The 14,967-nt window shown below is 53.2% G+C and overlaps 2 protein-coding genes across 2 annotated transcripts in view; one reads left to right on the top strand and one right to left on the bottom strand.

Annotated features, from left to right (window-relative positions):
- The window catches only part of RASSF5 (Ras association domain family member 5), a 73,763-nt gene that overhangs the window by 51,243 nt on the left and 7,553 nt on the right, over positions 1–14,967 (bottom strand). The gene's annotated exons all lie outside the window — the stretch shown is intronic.
- On the top strand, positions 5,927–7,236 carry LOC122707396 (isocitrate dehydrogenase [NAD] subunit gamma, mitochondrial-like). Its single transcript, XM_043922847.1, has one exon. The coding sequence runs from the start codon at positions 6,129–6,131 to the stop codon at positions 7,134–7,136; it is 1,008 nt and encodes a 335-aa protein (XP_043778782.1). The 5' UTR covers positions 5,927–6,128; the 3' UTR covers positions 7,137–7,236.

Below are 14,967 nucleotides of genomic sequence, written 5' to 3'. Positions count from 1 at the left end.
CTCACTTTCTGCCATAAGGGTGGTGTCATCTGCATATCTGAGGTTATTGACCCCAGCCCCTCCAATATGTGAACTTCTAAAATCTTGCTTTAGTTTCAGAAAGGAAAGTTGCTAACCAAGATTGATAACTCTTAGTATTAAAGAAGCTGTGGGTACATGAGAAGGTTCTTGCCTTCTTGGTGCTATGTTTCCTGCAGGAATATGTCTTTATCTGTCTCTAAATATGTCTCCATAAAAAGGTCCATCACACAGTTGTTCATGGCAACAAAATACTAGAAATACCCCACATCCATCTATAGGGGGCCAGTTACAGGTACATTTTAAAATGAAATACTATTTAGCCATTACATAAGATGATGTGGATTCATATTGATCAGTTTGGAAAGAGGTCCACAAGTATATCACTGAGAGAGAAAAAGGTCCTGTTTTATGGTCCTGGTTATAGAATAACATACACATACCTACATATATATTATGCACAGAGAGAAATCGGGAAGGTGATATGTTTGCTCTGAGTAATGAGATTTCAAGTGTTTTTCCTCTTTATAGTTCCTAAATTTTGTTTTTGAATTTTTTAAATTGAATCTATATTCTTTACTAATGGAAAAAATACCACCAAAAAATGAACAAAGAAAAATCCTGGACCCACACAGTGATGAGAGCAGCTACCATTATTCACCACCTCCAATGCGCCAGACACGTCTATACATCCTTCCATAGTATCAACACTGCGCATGCGTGATGTGTTTCTACCCCGATCAGACTTTACTCTTCAGAGCTGTTCACAGCGAAATTGAGCGGAAGCGTACAGAGAGTTCCCGAGTGCCCGCTGCCCCCAGACACGCACAGCCGCCCGTCCCCAGCACCCCCCGGCCGAGAGGCACCCTGGTCACAGCTGCCGAGCCCTGCTGAGAGGGCTCTGTCACCCCGAGGGCACCACTCAGGCCAGGGTCCGCTCCCGGAGCTGAGCCTCCCGCGGGTCTGGACAAATGCAGGGTCTCACAGCGCAGTTTCACCGCCCTAAGTATCTCTGGGCTCTGCCCATCCATCCCTTCCTCCTCACTAATCCTCGGCAACCACTCATTTGTTTTTACTGCCTCCGTCATCTTGTCTTTTCCAGAATGTCACACACACCCCATTGCCTTTTCAGACCGGCTTCTTTCACTGAGCAATATGCATTTAAGGTACCTCCATGCCTTTTCATCTCTTTTAAATTCTGATGTTAATCCATTGTCTGAATGGACTGCAGTTTCTTTAGGCATTCATCTATGAAGGACATCTTGGTTGCCTCCAAGTGCTGGAGGCATGGGTAAAGTTGCTGCAAACATCTGCATGCCGGTTTCCAGGTGGACAGAAGTTTCCAGTCCCACTGTTCTACTCCTGTTTTAGTGGTGAAGGAAATGGCAACCCACTCCAGTGTTCCTGCCTGGAGAATTCCACGGATGCAGGAGCCTGGTAGGCTACAGTCCATGGGGTCGCAAAGAGTCAGACACAACTGAGCGACTTCACTTTCTTTCTTTCTATAGTTCCTTTTGGAGAAGGAAATGGCAACCACTCCAGTGTTCTTGCCTGGAGAATCCCATGGACAGGGGTGCCTGGTGGGCTACAGTCTACGGGGTTGCAGAGAGTTGGACACGACTGAGCAACTAACACACACACTATTTTAGAGAAGACGAAACTGAGGCTCGGAGAGGTGAAGAGACTTCTTAAGACACTCATGGTTAGTGAGTGGCAGAATTGGGGGTGGAAATCCATCACACCTTGCTGCTTTTTAGTAGCCCTACTTTCTGGTAAACTGTCCCCTGCACTTGCTATTGGTCCTCCCTACTCCGCACTGCTTGACACCAGGGATGGGCTTCATCAGATGGGGGGTTAGGCTGACCCAAGGCCGGAAGAGAGCATGGGCCCAGTAATGTGGGTGCGGGGTGCTTCTTCCTCTGCCCTGGCGGGTAGCAGCAAGAACACCCCTCTCCAAGGCCTCTGCCTTGTCCTGGGAAGGCCACTGCATGGCTGGAGCCCAGCCCAGCCAGGCCACTTGGCCTGGGAGAGCCTGCTCTGGCCTGCTTCTGCATCCACAGTCCCTTCATCCCTGGGAGATTAGGAGCTACTGGGGCAATAGCCAGAAATCCTGGCACTGAGCTCCTCGCTGAGTACCAGAGAGGCCAGCTCTTCAGTCAAGGTCAAGCCCCACGAGCAGTGGACTGTTGGCCTTCCCCGCTCAGAGTCCCAGGCTCGGCAGCTCTGCCCCCTTTGACACCCAGACAGAGCCAACTGCCGCATCGCGGGCAAAGATGAGGATGGCAGAAGAGCGGCCAGCAGTGGGCACACGCCCGGAGCACCAAAGTGCACCCACGCGGCAGCTGTAAGTCAGACATCCTCAGGCAATCCCCTTGAAGGACACTGTTCAATGGGCACGACAGAGGTCCTTGAGAAAGGGTGAGAAGAGCAAACCACTCAATCAGTTTTGAAGTGCACAAAATCTGGCCTCCAGAGCCACACAGATCAGGGTCTGAGCGCATGCTCTGCTTCTCATTGGTTATGAGATGCCACAGTTTCCTCATCTGCACAATGGAAGTAATGATATCCTCCATGCCAGCAGCTTTGTTGCCAAAATGAGAATGTGTAGAGCACCCCACAGTGCCCTTACAGAGCAGACACCCAACAGACGGCAGCTGTCACCTTCAACACCGGGACGCCTGAGTCTGGGAACCAGGGTTCCTGTTGACGCAGTGCGTGATGTATGTGCGTGCATACCAGCCTGCTAAGTTGCTTCAGTAGCATCTGACTCTGTAATCCTATGGACTGTAGTCCATCAGGCTCCTCTGTCCCTGGGATTTCCAGGCAAGCAAACTGGAGTGGGTTGCCAGGCCCTCCTCCAGGGGCTCGTCCCAACCCAGGGATCGAACCCACATCTATGTCTCCTGCACGGGCAGGCAGGTTGCCAGCCCTCAAATCTCTGTTTGGGGTCCTCTTCCAACGTATTAAGTAAGACGAATCATGCAACTCTCCTGTCCCTTAAGTTCCTCCTACCTGCCCCACCTCCCTCCAGCACTGCTTTTGGTGGCCCAGGGGGTGAGGCAGAGTCAGGAGAGGATGGGTAGTGAGGAACAGAGGGGAGGGAGAGAGGCAGATGGATCTGTCAGCCTTGGAGGTTGAGGGCCAGTGCCAGAATCAACACAGTCTCTACATTTTTCATACTCCTGGTTGAATGTCTCGTGAGGCTGGCAGCAAGAGAATGGAAACTCCCCACTCCGGGGGTCAGGGCTCCGGCTCAGGACGTCTGCATCTTCACGTTTCCAGGAAGAAACCGGAGCCTCAGCCCCCTCAAGGCCATACAATGCAGTTCCTTGTTCCAGAGGACAGGCCACCGCTGAGGGCACCCAGCACCCCTGGCCCCAGCCTGGAGGGCCTGGAGACACACAGCTGCCTTCTCACACCACACAGCCCCAGCTACACACACACACACACACACACACACACACACACACCCTACAGACTGTGTTGGAATGCAAGCCAGGAAGCCAAAAGGGAGGGCGGTGTCGTGGTAGGCTTGGCCTGGAAGCCAGGCCTGTGTCCTGGGTCAGAGATGCCAGCCCTCCCACAGACAGGAGACGGAGGGGGCTGGCCGCACTGGGATATTGTCAAAGAGCCGTGAGGGAATGCTACTGAACACGCTCAAATCTGGATCGGATGTTGAGTCCCCACGTAAAATGGGAATTGGGATGAGCAGGCTTTGTGGAAAGCAGGGCCCCAGGTCAGGCGGGTCAAGGGAGCGAAGGTGCTGGGGGTGATGTGAGGAGCCTGGGATGAGTTGAGGACACGAGGCCACTTCAAGACCCTGGGCCACCCCCTCCTGCCAAGGGACGCATCGAGGGCGCGTGCGGCAGGGCGGGAGGGGTGACGTGTGCACTCTCAAGCCGCCCTTTTGTACTGAAGGGAAAGGCAACACATTCCACTGAGTTCTCGCTCAGGAGCCAAAGCAGACGTTTACAGTGCTTCCCCGGGGCCCTGGTCCCTGGGTCTAACGGGGCAGTCGCTCATTGCCTGAGCCTGGTCACAGGTCTCGGTGGTCACAGCTCCAGGCAGGCCCGGCGTGTCCCCTGCACCCTCTTCCCCAGCGTGGCACCCAGGCCGGCCTGCAGAGGCACGATCCCGTCCCCCGTGGGTGGGTGTGGGTGGGTGTGCCTCTTGGGCGGGCCCATTATTCATCTGTCTGCAACAACCACACCTCCCTAGGCTGAAAGCACCAACAAAGGGCGAGAACTGGGGCCAGACCAGGCCAAGTGTGTTGGGTGGGTGTGTTCCGGGGGGGCCCGTGGAGGGGGTGCGGGCAGGACGGTCCACGGCGAGTTCAGATGGAAGGTGCAGGAGCGAGGGGGGTCAGGCAGTGCCCGCCCCGGGCCGGCGAAGCAGGGGCTGGGACCTGACCTGCGGCACCCGCCCGTGTGGCCTGCTTCACGCCACTTAGCTCTTTGGGGGTGCTGTGCCCTGAAGCGTTCCATCCTGCCTTCTGTGGATGTGTGCACGTGTGTGTCCACGCTGCGTCACTTCAGTCGTGTCTGACGCCTTGCCACCCCATGGCCTGCAGCCCTCCAGGCTCCACTGTCCGTGGGATCCTCCAGGCAAGAACACCGGACCAGGTAGCCAGGGGATCTTCCCAACCCACGGATCGAACCTGCATCTCTCACATCTCCTGCATCGGCAGGAGGGTACTTCACCACTAGTGCCACTTGGGAAGCCCTGTGTGGGTGTGTATATGCAAAATTACAGACAAGTTTAATAGGCTTGAATCCACTTTTACCAACTCACGCTCCATGTTTAGATCGCGTTAACTCACTCCCTGCCAGGACTGTGCTAGAACTCTCCCTCCTGTCAACTCTGTCCCCATCCCCTGATTTTCACTATATCACATTATTTACACTTCCAATGCTTACAAAACTTACATTCTGTCATAATGATCACACAGTTATCTAAAATTAACTCCACCTTTAAACTGATCCAGTCTTTTTACAACAAAAAAACTATTTTTAATCAATCTTTCGGTTGACTGAAATTTTTGGTTGCTCGGTCATGTCCGACTCTTTGCAACCCCATGGACTGTAGCCTGTCATGCTTCTCCGACCATGGGATTTTCCAGGCAAGAATACTGGAGTGGGTTGACATTTCCTTCTCCAAGGGATCTTCCCAACCCAGGGATCAAACCTGAGTCTCCCGCACTGTAGGCAGACGCTTTACCATCTAAGCCACCAGGGTGGTATGATATTTTATATGCATTATGTTTGCCAATGATGCTTCAAGCATCTTAAAGAGATATGCCCTGCTTTGTTGGACTTCTAATGCTATGGTACTGGGGTCTCACGCACGAAAAGGATGACCAGGAGGAAATGCGGGGAGGGAAAGCAGAGGCAGGTGAGTTTGCAGGCCCTCAGTACAATGTCACAGAGCATCTCTGAAAATCCTCCCTTGGCCAATAACTGCAGGAGGCCACAGACTTTGGTAAAACATACAAGTAAATGACACGAGGTGGGAAAGCCAAATGAACCTCATTTCTCACAGATCTGTAGGAGGCTTGTCATCTGGACCGTCTGACACCACATCCAAACAGGTCCAAGTTGTATTCAGGGTGTGGCCATGCAGACAGAAGTGCAAAGACACAGCACAATTTTTTTTTTACGACACAATTTTTGATCCGTGACAATTAAAGTACACACGCCCATCAGGACACACCTACTCTGAGAGACAGAGTTAAACCTTTTTATGACAAGTACGTCTCCTATCTTCCTACATCTACCTAATTACTAGTCCATGTGTGCACGCATGCATCCATTCAACATGTATTTACTGGGGGCCTCCAAGGTGAAGTATCGTTACAGAGGACAGCTGGTTTTATCCACAAACTTGTGTAAAAGAAAAGTATATAGAGAGCGGCAGCTGCGTGTCGGAACCTGAGGCTGTCTTCACGTTCTGTCATGGCGCTGAAGGTGGCGATGGCCGCGGTCGGCGCTGCGAAGGCAGCGCTCAGGCCGGCCCTCCTCTAGCGTCCTTGGGAGGTTCTAGGTGCCCACGAGGCCCCCCGGAGGAGCTTCTCACCCCCGTCGGCAAAGTATGGTGGGCGGCACACGGTGACCATGATCCCGGGAGATGGCATTGGGCCAGAGCTCATGCTGGACGTCAAGTCAGTGTTCAGGCATGCATGTGTGCCTGTGGACTTCGAAGAGGTGCACGTGAGCTCCACCGCCGACGAGGAGGACATCCGCAATGCCATCAGGGCCATCCGTCGGAACCGCGTGGCCCTGAAGGGCAACATTGAAACAAACCACAACCTGCCCCCATCCCACAAATCGCGAAACAACATCCTTCGCACCAGCCTGGACCTCTATGCCAACGTCATCCACTGTAAGAGCCTGCCAGGTGTGGTGACCCGGCATCGGGACATTGACATCCTCATCGTCCGGGAGAACACAGAGGGCGAGTACAGCAGCCTGGAACACGAGAGTGTGGCAGGCGTGGTTGAGAGCCTGAAGATCATCACCAAGGCCAAGTCCCTGCGCATCGCTGAGTATGCCTTCCAACTGGCTCAGGAGAGCGGGCGCAAGAAAGTGACAGCCGTGCACAAGGCCAACATCATGAAACTGGGCGATGGGCTCTTCCTCCAGTGCTGCAGGGAAGTGGCAGCCCGCTACCCCCAGATCACCTTCGAGAATATGATCGTGGACAACACCACCATGCAGCTGGTGTCCCGGCCCCAGCAGTTTGATGTCATGGTGATGCCCAATCTCTATGGCAACATCGTCAACAACGTCTGTGCCGGGCTAGTTGGGGGCCCTGGCCTTGTGGCTGGGGCCAACTATGGCCATGTGTATGCCGTGTTTGAGACGGCTACAAGGAACACAGGGAAGAGTATTGCCAATAAGAACATTGCCAACCCCACGGCTACGCTTCTGGTGAGTTGCATGATGCTCGACCACCTCAAGCTTCACTCCTATGCCACCTCCATCCGCAAGGCCGTCCTGGCATCCATGGACAATGAAAACATGCACACCCCGGACATCGGGGGCCAGGGCACCACGTCGGAAGCCATCCAGGACATCATCCGCCATATCCGCGTCATCAATGGCCGGGCAGTGGAGGCCTAGACTGTCCCCAGGACTGTGGAGGCCCACTCTTCAGACCTTGGTGCCTCCATCACCCTGGCTGGCTCACTGGGCAGACCCAGAATAAACCCACTTCCTCCCCCCCCAAAAAAAAAAAAAAAAAAAAAAAGTATATATATACATATATAAGGATATAAAAGGAGTGTATATATATATATATATATATATATAAAACTTTGAATACATACACGTATATTTTTAATACAGGTATTAAAATCCTGTTTTGATTATCATCATAGGAAAAGATAAATCTTATTTCCAAAGCACTTAAAATTTTTCTTTAAAAACACTGTAGACAGCAATAGGAAAGAACAAAATAATGTAATTTATAGCAACAGGGATGGATCTAGAGATTGTCATACTGAATGAAATAAGTCAGAAAAAGAGAAATGTCATATGATATCACCTATAGGTAGAATCTAAAAATGGTACAAATGAACCTGTTTACAAAACAGAGAGTCACAGATGTAGAAAACAAACATGTTACCAAGGAGGAAGCCAGGGGTGGGGCAGGAGGGATAAATCGGGTCTGGGATTGGCGTGTACAGACCACTGTATGTAAGAGAGGGCTGGGACCTCCCTGGTGATCCAGTGGCTAAGACTCCACGCTCCGAGTGCAGGGCGCCCCGGGTTCGATCCCTGGGGGAGGAGCTAGATCCCACATGCCGCAGCTAAGACTCAGTGGAGCCAGATAAATAAATAAAATGTATTTAAAATACATAATTAATAAGGACCTACTGATTAGCACAGAGAACTCTTCTCAATGCTCTGTAATGACCTATATGGGAGAGAATTTAAAGAGTGGAGTGGATGCATGTATAACTGATTCACTGTGCTTTTCAACAGAAACTAACACAATACTGTAAACCAACCGCCCTCCAATAACATTTTTTGTAAAAATACCACTGTGGATAGTTGGGTTTAAGGTGATTTAAGAAACAGCAACAAGGCCATGAAAACTAAAGCCAGTGTGGAGCTGCCAATGCCGCCTCAGCTCTGGGCAGCTCAGAAGGGGCCTCTGCTTCCTCCAGGCATGTGTCACTCCGCTCTGGGCGTAGGAGAGACAACGCAGGTGGGGTCCCCCCTCCAGGGCTCAGGGCCCCCCGCCCCATCCCTGGGACACGTGGAGGAGCCCGGGCAGCTGGGAGAGAAAGGGCGTGGGCCCAGCAGCCAGGAGCAGAGGTGACAGGGAGGAGTTTGAGAGGTCTTTTGGTTTTTTGCTTTTGTTTTTAAAACAGATACCACCTTTGAGAAGGGGCAAAAGGCCACCTCGCCTCTTGCTAAGCTTGAGTATATTTTTGGTAGTGTTCCACAGACCCCAGAGATAAGGACAGCCAAAGAGCTTTGCGAGAAGCCATGCCTAGGCCTCGGCAGGCCACAGGGAGGGGAGTGAAGCTTCAACAGGTGTGAGGTGTGAAAGCATGCGCAGGTGTGTGCACACAGGCATGCCTGCTCCGAGCGCCGGGAGGTCACAGGAGGCCAGGAGCAGAGGCTCAGCCTCACGGGACAGCCAGCCTGCTGCAGCCGACTGGTGTTTCCACACGTGCTCTGATGGCATCTGACTTCAGAGTGCTGGTCACCAACCGAACAGCGACCAGCTGGGTGAAAGGAGACTTTTGCAGGAGGAGAAAAGTAAATAGATGGCGTCTGAGGCCCTCTCCGCAGGAGACACACAATGCCTCCTTTGCAGCTATGTCCCTGTAGCCAGGACCACCGGAGACTTCTGGAGAGAGCCGGGCCTGCGTCCCACGGACCCCCGAGCAGCCTCTTACGGTGATCTACGACTTGGGCTTTGGCAACACGCTTGCTCCGCTTCCAAGGATGCCCCATGGGCTAATCCAGCCCTGTCTGTTAATTAAGTGGCGTGATAAATTCAATGATCGGAATTTTTCCAGAGAAGGTGTTTAAGAGTTTCATGGCCGTTCTCTACTTCTGCCTGGGCAAATCTTCAAACCCTATTCTTTCACTGAGATGTGAGCGGCCCACCTTGGCCCAGGCAGGATGAAGGGCAGATAGTGTGGTGGGGGCTGGTACAGATGAGCCAGGGTGAGGCACTGCCAAAAGTCTTTCTGGGAGCAGCTGCCAGTGAGGGGCCTGCTGTGTGGCCAGCATCATGTCAACTGGTTTCTGCTGAGGTCATGTTTAACCCACACAACACCAGCCGGAGGTGGGGATTCTTGGCTCCATTTAATGCCGAGAAAAACTGAGGCTCAGAGAGGTTAATCTGTACAAGGAAGACCCTCCCACTCGGCCTCCAAGGTCCAGACTCAACTGGGCCTGCCTCATGAATAGATCTAGAGATGATCACATTGTACTAATCAAAGTATGTCAGACAAAGACAGTTACCATATGATATCATTTATCTGTTGAATCTAAAACATGACACAAACTAATATACCTATGAGACAGAAACAGACATACAAATATAGAGGACAGGCTTGTGCTACCCAAAGGGGAGGAACGGCCTGGGAGGGAAGGATGGATGAAAGTCTGGGGTAAGCAGGTACAAACTGTTATGCACAGGATGGATAGACAAGGTCCTACCGTATAGCACTGGGAACTATACTCACTATCCTGCGATAAGCTGTAACGGAAAATAACATATACATATGTGTGTATGTGTGTGATTGAGTCGCTTTGCTGAACAGCAGAAATTAAACACAACATTGTAAATCACCTGTACTTCAATAAGGTTACAAAGAAGCTGGCCCGGCTCCAAGCCCCTTCCCTTAAACGCTATGTGACAGGTCGCGCACAGAGCTGCAGCCCGCATCCGCAGCCCACCACCCCGCCGTCTCTGCGCTTCCCGCCCGCCCCTCCCCTTCCAGTCAATCTAACCAAATGCTGACACAAGTCGGCCGTATCTGCCCTGACCTCAGTGCTCGCCACTCCAGGCCTGATTGATCCCATTAAATCTATAACTCTTCGGGCTGAAGAGCAAAGGAGCAAGGAAATGCTCTGCTGAATAATTCTTAAGGGGGGTGGAGGGAAGGGGGTGGACGGGAAGACGCGACTGGACATTTAAATTGAGGAACTCGGTCTTCAGCCATCCTCTCTGTGAGGGTCACAGTGCGTGTTAGGCTATTGCTGAGGATAGATTGTTTAGGCTGGCTGAACAATATTTGTCTCCAAATAGGGATTAAGATACAGGGAATTAAAATTCTCACTTTTTAAGCCATAAAACCGTAATCAGGAAAATCAGATTTTCCAGAGTTAAGATCATACAATCTTCTAAAGGCTTTCACAAATTGAGCTCAGAGATGACCTTTCAGTTTAGTTCTGTCCCTAAGGCCCAGATGCCTACCTGGACCTGAATGTGTGAGAGACCAGCATGGAGACAAACGGGAAAGCTTACGGGTGCCAAAAATCCAGCCATTGAAGAGAGGCCGCTAGAGGCCAGGAAGATGAGCAGAGCCCGTCAGGGAGGGGTTTGTGGCCTGACCGCGTGGCTCTGACCCTCGGCCAGGGCCCTGACTTCTGAGGGCCATCTCATCTGTGAGGCAGAATCACCGCTTTTCCACCCTCCCCATATAGAGGTCTGGACGGAATAAATGATATTCAAAACAAACAAATTAAAAACCCAGATAAACACAAACCCCTTGGATCTTTCGCAGAAGAGAGCTGCAGAAATGCAAGATAGAGTAACCAGTGCGCACTCCTAGTCCTGGGTCGGCCACCAGCTTGTTTTGCCCCTGGCCTCCTTTGTTTGAATAAAAAGGCAGTCGATGATCTCAAATCCCATGATACTTTGGATCGCTAGTCTCTCCTTCTCATCTTCCACTCACCCACTCTGTCCCCTTACCCTTCCCCCGCGAGGACTGCGCTCACCCCAGTTCGTGCTGCGGAAGGCAGCTGCAGGCCAGTTACAGCAGGGCTGGGGCCCCTGTCCAGCTGTGTTCCGCCCTGCAGCTTCCAGCCCCCGACAGGCACCCCCACTAACTGTGCAGGTTGAGAAGCCTTGGCGAGGACATTTCACTGCCCTGGGGGCCTGAGAAGGCCGACTCAGCAGCTTGGCAAGGTGTGATGCCCCTGGGAGCCACTGGATGCCCAGAAATGGAAAAGAGGGGTCACTCAGGATGCCCGTCTGCATCCCACCCACTCAGGGACTGGACTGGGGTGACTGCTTGGCGCTCATGCTCAGTCAAGGAAAAGCTGCTAAAACCCACAGCCGAGTTGGGGTCCTGAAGTCCCGCCAGCAGGTTGGCAGGGTGTTGGTCCTGGGGAGTCAGGAGGGACAGGGAGGGGTGCTGAGCTCAGCATGTAATGCCAGGCAGCCAGGGGCTCCCTCATGGCCTTCCCCACGGGGAAGGCCACTAGCCTGGACCCCCACCCCTGAACACCCCCAGCTGGAGTGACCCGGACCTACCTTGAGCCAGCCGGGCGTCGGGGCGGAGCCCTGGGAGGGCCTGGGGCTTTAGGGACCCCCAGTGGCCCTTGGGAAGCCTGTGGAAGAGGCGCTGGAGTCGGGAGGTGATGGTTCCGAAGCAGGCAGAGGCCGCCTCCTCCACCCGGCCCTCCGTCATCCCGCTGGGCTGCGGGGGATCACTAGCTTCTCTCCAGGCCTGGCGTCGGGCACAGGGCGACGAAGCAGGAGCCGCTGGCCCAGGAGGACTCCAGGCCTTGTGCGAGCCAGGCTTTGCTGCTCTCAGCCCAGCCTCCCTGCTCCTCTGAAGGCAGGCCAGGGCACCGGGGACCCCGGGCCAGCACCAGCCCAGCCGGACGGATGCCTTCTTCCCAGCTGAGGTCCCATCCCCTCCACCTCCCCCAAGCGGAAAACTTTCTATTCCTGGGGCTTTTAGCTTGATAAGATAAACATGCCCCCAAACAGGCTGCAGAAAGGGCCCGCCCTGGGCCTCGCTTCTCAGGAGCGCCTGGGAGTCTGAGAAATCAACGTCTCCAAAGTTTCAGCAGATGACAGGAGTGATCGGTTACCTCACGGGGGTGCACAGCCCAGGAGCTCGTTAATGGATCTCTTTGGGGATGTCGGATTAATAATGCTTTACCAGCCACGCAGGTTCCTAGGGGACAACCGGCTAATTCACATCCTCCCAGGCTCAGCCGGGCGTGGGGGAAGAGCTCTCAGCTGCCAGGGCCCCTAGGAAGCGGTGTTGCCTTAAGAGGGTCAGACCACTTATCTGAGAGCAAATACCCGAGCAGAGAAGAGGTGACAGGAATCAGAGGGAGAAAGAGAACAGAGTCTCCCGTGAAGAGGCAGAGGGCTTCCCAGGCGGTGCTAGTGGTAAAGAACCTGTCTGCCAAGGCAGGAGATGTAAGACTCGGATTTGATCCCTGGGTGGGGAAGATCCCCTGGAGGAGGACATGGCAACCCACTCCAGAATTCTTGCCTGGAGAATCCCGTGGACAGAGGGGCCTGGCAGGCTGCAGTCCATGGGGTCAGAGCTGGACATGACTGAGTAGGCGTGCACACACGCGTGGAGAGGCAGAGCTGTCCTTCTCTTGCCCTAACGTGGGGTTCACAGGGTGTCCCCGCAACATGACTCGCAGAACCCCCGAGTCCCAGGGTGGAGGTCCCCAGACGGGCTGTCACCTGGGCGAGGTGGGCGATTAACGGTGGGCAGACGGCAGAACCTTCTAGGAAGACCAGGGAGAGGGGTTCTGCTCCCGCGTGGCCCAGAGACTCCAGAATTCACCCGCCAACTACCAGGAGGCCCCCGCTTCACACGGAGGGGGCGCTGTCCTTCAGCCAGGGCAGAGCGACCCCAGAGGACCAAGGAAGCTGCACTTGAACCTCTGCGGGCCGAGTCCAGAAAGGGAACGTCCACAAGTTCAGCTGAGTTCCGTGGGCCCCCGTGCAGCCGCCAGCCTGCTCCCACCCTTTACGCTGTGGTTCTTCCCCAGGCCACAGGGACCACTGAGCGGCATCGCATCCCAGAGGCAAGGTCCTCCGGCCACCGAGAGGAGAAAATGGTAGACAAACCTAAACTGCACCTGACCTTCCAAATTGCCCCCCTGACCACCCGCCCCCTCACAGGAGCTCTGGCCAGGAGGACCCAGCTAGACCGCCCCTCCCTGCTGAGGCCCTCAGTACTTGGTGTAGGAACAGTAAACACACAGGTCATGAGTCATCTATTTAATACAGAGATGTCCCCAAGGCCCCCTTCCTCAGGCTGGGACACTGGTTCTTTCTCCCCATTGCTTCCTCGTGGGGGACTGGGCTGCTTGTTTTGTGATCCTCTCGGTTACTCAGCAGCTGCCCTGGGGGCTCAGTGGTGAGGAATCCATCTGCCAGTACAGGAGACCTGGGTTTGATCCCTGGGTCGGGAAGATCCCCTGGAGGAGGGCATGGCAACCCTCTCCAGTATTCCTGCCGGGAGAATTCCATGGACAGAGGAACCTGGTGGGCTACAGTCTGGGGGCTGCAAAAGAGTCGGACGTGATAGCAACTAAACAACAAGTTTACCCAGCAGCTCTGCACAGACAAGACTCACAAGTGAGTCCAGGTCCTGAGATGACACCAGCTCACCATGCGAGGTCCGGAGCCCAGGTTCCTGGCCCAGCTGGGACCTAAGATCTTCACAAGGACCCAGGCTTCCCCGCCTGGCTGAGGACAGACAGGGTGGCCTTCCCACTCTCATGCTCAGAGAAGAGAATAGGCACATGCTGGGGGAATTTTAAATCGTGAGTCATCTGTCATGGGGGAAAATCCCTCCCGAATGCCCCACATGGGCTTGAGGCACTGGTCTCACTTCCCCTTTTCCTCATCACAGAGATGTTTTGTGGACAGGTTAAGTCACTGGGGAAGACAGCAGGGAAGAACTGGCTGAGCAGCCAGACAGGGCTTTGGAAGGTTCTGGAATCCTCACTCCTGATCTTTTGAAAACTTGGATAGGTTTTCTACTGTAGGGATATTTTAGGAAGAACACAATGACCTCTTGCTGCCCTAACATCTAAGCATTGACCCTCTGACCATGCTGAAGAGTCCAGCCAAGGCCAACACAATTTGAAGGAACAGCTTTCACCATCCTATGTCCTGGGGTTGCAATAAATTCTCACCTTGAAATACCCTATTTATAAAAAGGTCCTTCCAGATTGCTTTTAAAAACTCTCATCACTAGAAGAGATATTTACATACTGTATGCGCAACCTCTTTTTTCTAAAAACTCTCAAGTTACAGCTGGAATCTTTTGTTCCATTTGAATAATAAGGCATCTCTGAATTTTCTTTGGATTTTTAATACTTTCCTCAGTTGCAGAAAGGACATAATTGTTTCAACAGAAACCACAAAGCCTCCAGCTTCCATTTAATTTAAATGGAAAAAACAGCTTCCTCCAAGTCAGCAAGGAAAGTAAGTGATGACACCCAAATATGAGCCTGACCTGGAGACACACCGTCAGAGTTGGGGTGGGAGGGGGGCTCTTTACTGTCCCCAACTCAGCCACACCATTGCCTGGGACAGGGAGGAAGCCCACGATACAAAACTCAGTTTATTTTCCAGTCCCAATCCAACTCTTCTTCTGAGACACAACCTAATTTCTCCTTGGTTCATAGTCAGTCCTGTGTCATGAACTCTGACCCTGGGTCACAGCAAGGAGGATCTTGTCTGTTCCAGGAAAAGATCTCCGACCTACATTTCCACACCCACCCCCCTACACGCACCTAACACCAGTGAGTGGGGGTGGGGGCAGACACACTTGTTCCTTTTATCTTGAGGTTGAAGAAAAACTTCACCTTTTGTTTCAGGACCTCATGATTTACGCATGCTGAAAATCTGTTTAGAAACCAAAGCCTGAGAACAGGCTGAAGGGCTGCCAGCTCTCAGCTGTCCAGGACCTGACCGATCCTCCAGCTTGGA

This window comes from Cervus elaphus, chromosome 14 (assembly GCF_910594005.1).
Source record: "Cervus elaphus chromosome 14, mCerEla1.1, whole genome shotgun sequence".
Classification (NCBI taxonomy): Eukaryota; Metazoa; Chordata; class Mammalia; order Artiodactyla; family Cervidae; genus Cervus; species Cervus elaphus.
Note: the sequence above shows the minus strand (reverse complement) of the source record. Positions and strands in the feature narration are given on the sequence as shown.